The sequence below is a fragment of the Rattus rattus genome, chromosome 5, assembly GCF_011064425.1.
Source record: "Rattus rattus isolate New Zealand chromosome 5, Rrattus_CSIRO_v1, whole genome shotgun sequence".
Lineage (NCBI taxonomy): Eukaryota > Metazoa > Chordata > Mammalia > Rodentia > Muridae > Rattus > Rattus rattus.
In genome coordinates this window covers 142,900,392-142,908,827 of record NC_046158.1, presented here as the reverse complement: position 1 = coordinate 142,908,827, position 8,436 = coordinate 142,900,392, and the positions used below count along the sequence as shown (strand labels likewise).

The 8,436-nt window shown below is 40.9% G+C and overlaps 1 protein-coding gene across 1 annotated transcript in view; it reads left to right on the top strand.

Moving 5' to 3' along the window:
- The first annotated feature begins 742 nt into the window (after positions 1–742).
- LOC116902260 (zinc finger protein 431-like) overlaps positions 743–8,436 on the top strand; it is a 35,186-nt gene continuing 27,492 nt past the window's right edge. The window contains 2 exon segments of the mRNA XM_032904679.1: positions 743–864; positions 1,070–1,130. Of these exon segments, the coding sequence (XP_032760570.1) occupies positions 831–864; positions 1,070–1,130 (95 nt within the window). The 5' untranslated portion in view covers positions 743–830.

Below are 8,436 nucleotides of genomic sequence, written 5' to 3'. Positions count from 1 at the left end.
TTTATTGGGTTATCCAGTATTTGTTATGATGGGAAATCAATGTTGTGATGATGACAATTAGTCTTGGTTTCTGTTGCTTAAGTTCTTGGGCTTGCCTCTTGACATCTGGTTATTGCAGATGTTCGTTGTTCTGGCTGTTTCTGACTGGAGCTTGTACATCCTACACCTGTGTGCCTGTGATCTTAGGTATGAGATCAGTCCTGGCATACCAGTACTTTCTGGGCTTCTTTTGGGTAAGGAGGGTTATGAGACAGCCTTATCTCTGGGCAAAGATGGAGACCAGATGTATCCTCTCCCAGGCTGCCCTGCATCTCCAGTGCCTTGCATGTTCCGACAAGGTCTCTCCTAGGACTATCTGTGGGGCAAAAGTGGGGTCCCATCTGTGCCGAGGAGTATGAGCACTTCTAGGAGACCACATCACTGTGGGCAGCTTTTGGAATGGAGAGCCATGAGACAGCCCCAGCTGTGGGAGCAGATGGAGACCGGAAGGTTCCTATCCCAGTCTGCTCTGCAGTTCCTGTGCCCTGTACACTCCTGCTGGGTCTCCTTTTGGACAGTCAGTGGAAATAATGTGCGGTCTAACCTGTGGGTTTAGGGGTGAGAATGCTCCTGACAAACAACCTCTGAAGGCAGGTTTTAGGTATAGAGGACTTTGGTACAGCCCCAGCTCTGGGAACTAATGGAGACTGGAAGGAGGTATCATGCTTTCTTATGTACACATGTATTGGATCTTTTAGGATGTACTTACCTATGATGATGTGCATGTGAACTTCACTAAGGAAGAGTGGTCATTGCTGGATGCTTCTCAGAAGAGTCTCTACCAAGGTGTGATGCTGGAGTCCCTTAGGAATCTCACAGATATAGGTAATAGAATGAATTTATTTTTCAGTTTGTAAAATGTAGGCACAGGTGGCTTGGTTATTGTTATTTCTGTTTGTCATTTCAGTTCAAAATGAGGAAGAATGGTGTCAATAAATCAGACATTGTTCTAAAGTTCACTAAAGGTAGTAACATAAATGTTATCTAATTTCCAATAATGTAACATAGTTTCTCTGGTACCATATTTTAGGCTACATTTTGGAAGATCATTCTACTGAAGAATATTTTAAAAGTTCTGGAAGACATGCAAGGTAATTTACATGATAAGCTGATAAGAAAATGCCTCCCAAGAAAGTTTAATATATCCTGAACATTTTAAAGAAAAGGAATAGGGTAAAAGACACAAATGTGTTAAGTTATAAATGTTTACTAAATCTCCCACACCATGTGCATCAATGTCAGGTATCTAATTTGTGTTTGCAAGGCATTTCTCAATTGGGAAGACACAGAAACAATAGCTTAACAGATATGTCACCATTTGAATCAATCACAGCTAAACCAGAGTGTAGAATTTTCACTAGGTTCAATCTCACACCTCTGAGCTACTGCAAAAGGGAAACACATTGATTAAGGCATAAGTATATGTCTACAGCCTTATAACAAGCAGATAATGCTTCTGAGGTTTCTGTCAACAGTGAGAGGAATAGTGAAGAAATGCCTTTCTCCATTTTGCTCTAATTCTCCCTTGGTCCCTGAACAACGATTGTTGCATCCCTGCACATCTCCTAAGACACTGCCTGGATCTGAAGGGACTCGGTCAACAGCTCCCTGCACCCAAATCCCATGGGAGGGAGAACTAAACCTTCAGAGGGCAGACATGCCTGGGAAGCCAGAAGAGACTACACTCTGCCCACATTTCTGAATCTAGAGGAAAACACCTAATGCCATCTGGGACCCCTGTGCATAGGAGCCCGAGGAAAGGTGGGGCAGGCCCTTCTGGTTGCCGCCCTTATGGAGAGCTGAAATGCAGCACCCCAGGAACAACTTCAGGCCTTGTACCAGAGGTAAGACCAACTTTTCTGCTCCACGTGACCTGCCTGGTAGACTCAGGACACATGCCCACAGAAACAGTTGAAGACCAGTAGACAGGAAAGACTACACACCAGAAAGCAGAACACTCTGTTCCAATAACTGGCTGAAAGAAAACAGGAAAACAGGTCTAAAGCACTTCTGACACACAGGCCTATAAGAGGGTCTAGCCACTGTCAGAAATAGCAGAACAAGGTAACACCAGAGACAACCTGATGGCGAAAGGAAAGTGCAGGAACCCAAGCAAAAGAAACCAAGACTACATGGCATCATTGGAGCCGAATTCACCCAACAAAGCAAACACTGAATATCCAAACACACCACAAATGCAAGATCTTGATTTTAAATCACATTTTATCATGATGATGGAGGACTTCAAGAAAGACATAAAGAACTCCCTTAGAGAAACGCAGGAAAACATAAATAAACAAGTCAAAGACTATAGAGAGGAATTACAAAAGTCCCTGAAAGAATTACTGGAAAACACAAACAGGTGAAGGAATTAAAAATGGAAATAGAAGCAATAAAGAAGGCAAAAAGGGAGACAACCGTGGTTATAGAAAACTAAAGGTAGAGAACAGGATCCATAGATATAAGCATTACCAACAGAATACAAGAGATAGAAGAGAATTTCTCTGCAGCAGAAAACTCCATAGAAATTACCGACACAAAACAAGAGATAGAAGAGAAAAATCTCAACAGCAGAAAACTCCATAGAAATTACTGACACAACTGTTAAAGATAATGTAAAACAGAAAAAGTTACAGGTTCAAAACATATAGGAAATCAAGAACACAATCAGAAGATCAAACCTAAGGATAAAAGGTATAGAAGAGAGTGAGGACTCCCAGCTCAAAGGCCAGTAAATATCTTCAACAAAATCAGAGAAGAAAACTTCCCTAAGCTAAAGAAAGAGATGCCCATAAACATACAAGAAGCCTACAGACCTTCAAATAGATTGGGCCAGAAAAGAAAGTCTTCCCATCACATAATACTCAAAACACCAAATGCACAAAACAAAGAAAGAATATTAAAAGCAGTAAGGGAAAATGGTCAAGTAATATATAACGGCAGACCTATCAGAATTACACCAGACTTCTTACCAGAGAATATGAAAGCCAGAAGAGCCTGGAGAGATGTCATACAAACACTAAGAGAACACAAATGCCAGCCCAGGTTACTGTATCCAGCAAAACCCTCAATTAACATAGATGAAGAAAGCAAGATATTCCGTGAACAAACAAATTCACACAATATCTTTCTACAAATTCAGCGCTACAAAGGTTAATAAATGGTAAAGCCCAACATAAGGAGGCAAGCTTCAACCTAGAAAAAGCAAGAAACTAATCACCTTGCAACAAAACAAAAGGGAAGAAAAGCACACAGACAAAATCTCACATTCAAAGACGACTATAATAGGAAGCAACAATCACTATTCCGTAATATCTCTCAACATCAATGGACTCAATTCCCCAATAAAAAGACACAGATTAACAAACTGGATACCCAATGAAGACCCTGCATTCTGCTGCCTAGAGGAAACACACCTCAGAGCCAAAGACAGACACTACCTCAGAGTGAAAGGCTGGAAAACAACGTTCCAAGCAAATGGTCAGAAGAAGCAAGCTGGAGTAGCCATTCTAATATCAAATAAAATCAATTTTCAACTAAAATTCATCAAAAAAGATAAGGAAGGGCACTTCATATTCATCAAAGGAAAAATCCACCAAGATGAACTCTCAATCCTAAATATCTATCCTCCAAATACAAGGACACCTACATACAGAAAAGAAACCTGACTAAAGCTCAAAGCACACATTGCACCTCACACAATAATAGTAGGAGATTCCAACACCCTACTCTCATCAATGGACAGGCTATAGAAACAGAAATTAAACAGAGACATAGACAGACTAAGAGAAGTCATGAACTCAATGGACTTAGCAGATATTTATAGAACACTCTATCCTAAAACAAAAGCATACACTTTCTTCTCACAATCTCATGGTACTTTCTCCACAATTGACCATATAATCGGTCATAAAACAGGACTTAACAGATACAGAAAGATAGAAATAATCCCATGTGTCCTATCAGACCACCATGGGCTTAATCTGGTCTTCAATAGCAATAAGGGAAGTATGCCCACATATACATGGAAGTTGAACAATGATCTACTCAATTATAACCTTGTCAGGGAAGAAATAAAGAAAGAAATAAAGACTTAGAATTTTATGAAAATGAAGGTACAACATGCCAAAAATTACGGGACACAATGAAAGCTGTGCTAAGAGGAAAATTCATAGTTCTGAGTGCCTGCAGAAAGAAACAGGTGAGAGCATTTGTCAGCAGATTGACAACACACCTAAAAGCTCTAGAACAAAAAGAACCAAATACACCCAGGAGGAGTAGAAGGCAGGAAATAATCAAACTCAGTGCTGAAACCAACCAAGTTGAAACAAAAAGGGCTGTACAAAGAATCAACAGAACCAAAAGTTGGTTCTTTGACAAAATCAACAAAATAGGTATACCCTTGTCCAGACTAACCAGAGAACACATAGAATGTGTCCAAATTAACAAAATCAGAAATGAAAAGGGAGACATAACTACCAAATCAGAGGAAATACAAAAAATCACCAGATCCTACTACAAAAGTCTATATTCAACAAAACTTGAAAATCTGGAGGAAATGCACAATTCCTAGACAGATTCCAGGTACCAAAGTTAAATCAGGAACAGATAAACCAATGAAACAACCCAATAACTCCTAAAGCAATAGAAGCAGTAACTAAAAGTCTTCCAACCAAAAAGAGCCCAGGTCCGGATGGGTTCAATGCAGAATTCTATCAGACCTTCATAGAAGACCTCATACCAGTACTATCCCAACTATTCCACAAAATTGAAACAGATGGAGCACTACCGAATTCCTTCTATGAAGCCACAATTACTCTTATACCTAAACCACACAAAGACCCAACAAAGAAAGAGAACTGCAGACCAATTTCCCTTATGAATATCGACGCAAAAATACTCAATAAAATTCTTGCAAACTGAATCCAAGAGCTCATCAGAACATTCATCCATCATGATCAAGTAGGCTTCATCCCAGGCATGCAGGGATGGTTTAATATACAGAAAACCATCAACATAATCCACTATGTAAACAAACTGAAAGGTAAAAATCACATGATAATTGCATTAGCTGCTGAGAAAACATTTCACAAAATAAAACACTGCACCATCATAAAAGTCCTGGAAAGAATAGGAATTGAAGGCCCATATCTAAACATAGCAAAAGCCATATACAGCACACCAGTAGCTAATAATAAACTAAATGGAGAGAAACTTGAAACAGTCGCACTGAAATCAGGGATTAGATAATGCTGCCCACTCTCTCTCTACTTGTTCAAGATAGTTCTTGAAGATCTAGCCAGAGCAATCAGACAACAAAAGGAGATCAAAGGGATATAGATTGGAAAAGAAGAAGACAAAATATCACTATTTGCAGATGATACGATAGTATATTTAAGTGATCCAAAAGTTCCACAAGAGAACTACTAAACCTGATAAACACTTTCAGCAAAGTGGCTGGGTATAAAATTAACTCAAATAAATCAGTAGCTTTCCTCTACACAAAAGAGAAATAAGCCAAGAAAGAAATTAGGAAAACGACACCCTTCATAATATTCTCAAATAATATAAAATAACTGTGTGACTAACAAAGCAAGTGAAAGATCTGTATGATAAGAGCTTCAAGCTTCTGAAGAAAGAAATTGAAGAAGATCTCAGAAGATGGAAAGATCTCCCATGCTCATGGATTGGCAGGATTAATATAGCAAAAAAGGCCATTTTACCAAAAGCAGTCTACAAATTCAATGGAATCCCCATCAATACGAATGCAATTCTTCATAGAGTTAGACAGAACAATTTGCAAATTCATCTGGAATAACAAAAAACCCAGGATAGCTAAAACTATCCTGAACAATAAAAGAACTTCTGGGGGAATGACTATCCCTGAACCCAAGCAGTTTTACAGAGCAGTAGTGATAAAAACTGCATGGTATTGGTACGGAGACAGACAGATAGACCAGTGAAATAGAATTGAAGACCTAGAAATGAACCCACACACCTATGGTCACTTGATTTTTGACAAAGGAGACAAAACAATCCAACGGAAAAAAGATAGCATTTTCAGCAAATGGTGCTGGTTCAACTGGAGGTCGGCATGTAAAAGAATGCAGATCGATCCATTCTTATCACCCTGTACAAAGCTTAAGTCCAAGTGGATCAAGGACCTCCACATCGAACCAGATACACTCAAACTAATAGAAGAAAAAGTGGGGAAGAATCTCAAACACATGGGCACTGGAGAAAATTTCCTGAACAAAACAGCAATGGCTTATGCTCTAAGATCAAGAATCGACAAATGGGATCTCGTAAAACTGCAAAGCTTCTGTAAGGCAAAGGACACTGTGGTTAGGACAACACGGCAATCAACAGATTGGGAAAAGATCTTTACCAATCCTACAACAGATAGAGGCCTTATATCCAAAATATATAAAGAACTCAAGAAGTGAGACCACAGGGAGACAAATAACCCTATTAAAAAATGGGTTCAGAGCTAAACAAAGAATTCAGAGCTGAGTTATTCCAAATGGCGGGGAAGCACCAAAAGAAATGTTCAACATCTTTAGTCATAAAGCAAATGCAAATCAAAATAACCCTGAGATTCCCTCTCACACCAGTGAGAATGACTAAGGTGAGAGCAGATACTGGCGAGGATGTGGAGAAAGAGGAACACTCCTCCATTGTTGGTGGGATTGCAGACTGGTACAACCATTCTGGAAATCAGCCTGGAGGTTCCTCAGAAAATTGGACATTGAACTACCCGAAGACCCAGCTATACCTCTCTTGGACATATACCCAAAACATGCCCCAACATATAACAAAGCCACATGTTCCACTATGTTCATAGCAGCCTTATTTATAATAGCCAGAAGCTGGAATGAACCCAGATGCCCTTCAACAGAGGAATGGATACAGAAAATGTTGTACATCTACACAATGCAATACTACTCAGCTATCAAAAACAATGACTTTATGAAATTTATAGGCAAATGGATGGAACTGGAAAATATCATCCTGAGTGAGGTAACACAGTCACTGAAAATCACACATGGTATGCACTCATTGATAAGTGGCTATTAGCCCAAATGCTTCTATTACCCTAGATGCACAGAATACATGAAACTCAAGAAGGATGACCAAAATGTGAATGCTTCACTCCTTCTTTAAAGGGGGAACAAGAATACACTTGGCAGGGTGTCCCACGCGCGACCTCCCGCCGGCAAGAAGCACGCGAGACATAGAAATTCTTGCTATGAGTGATACTTTATTACTATCTCATGGAGAAGCCCCGCGCGCCGGCTAGGCGCGCCTATTTAACCCTCGTGCGCGCATCCACACCTGATTGGTTGCTTACTCATGATCTCATCAGGCACGCCCCGGAATGGGCAAAGACCTGGCAGGAAGGCACTCTTGCACATGCGCACAGTTAACTTCCTGAGAGGGGGGCCGGCTGCCGCGGCGAAGGCTGGCGCCATCTTGACTGACTTGGCCTTCCACGTGGGGCGCAGTGGAAGCCAGCACCATCTAGTGGTGGCGCATGTTATTGCAGCCCTCTACATCTCACCCTTATAATTTATATAATTTTATAGCAGTCATGATCACCCTATCGCGTGCAATGAAGAAACCTCAGCGATGTGTAAGGGCTGATCAAAGGAAATCACTGAGTCTCTCTCAATCCCAGTGCAAATGGACCCACAGGTCCATGGGGTGCAGGAGCAGAGAACTCAGAATACAGAGAGAATTCCTCTCCTCCCAGTGCAATGGACCCGCAGGTCCATGGGGTGCAGGAGCAGGGAACTCAGATACAGAGTAAATCCTGAGCAAGATAACCAAATTCCAGGGGAGGCCCTTTGTACAATGGCCACAAGTGCTTGAGTGAATTGTCACGTTACTGTTGAGATCTGAGTTTGCAAACCAACCATGGTATGAATACTGATCCACAGCATAGGGCTGCATCAAACAGAGCCACTCCCGATAAGTAGTGGGCACCTCATTTGGTCCTCCTCAGCTGTTGCCACTAAGGGCCGTGGTCAAGCCACCCTATAATGAAATTTAGAATTTCCAATTGTTAGTAACTACTCCAGAAAGTTCACCCACTGTACTTGTCTAACAATAGATTGGGGGAGGATAACTCTAGACACTGCAGACACAATGTCTGCAGCAGTAATGACTGCTACAATAGCAGCGAAAGTGTCAAGGTCTTTTCTAGGACAGTTCAGGATCAGTCATTCTTCTCTGGAACAACCAGCAGACAATGGAACCAATTTCTGAGATCTGTATGACCAGGACAGAGTTCTCCAGTCACTGTAGCTTTACACAGGTGGCTTTCTGTGAAGCTACAGTCTGTAAAATGGCAACACCAGTTACCAGTTAAGGCAGCAAGAGTCACCAGGGAAATGA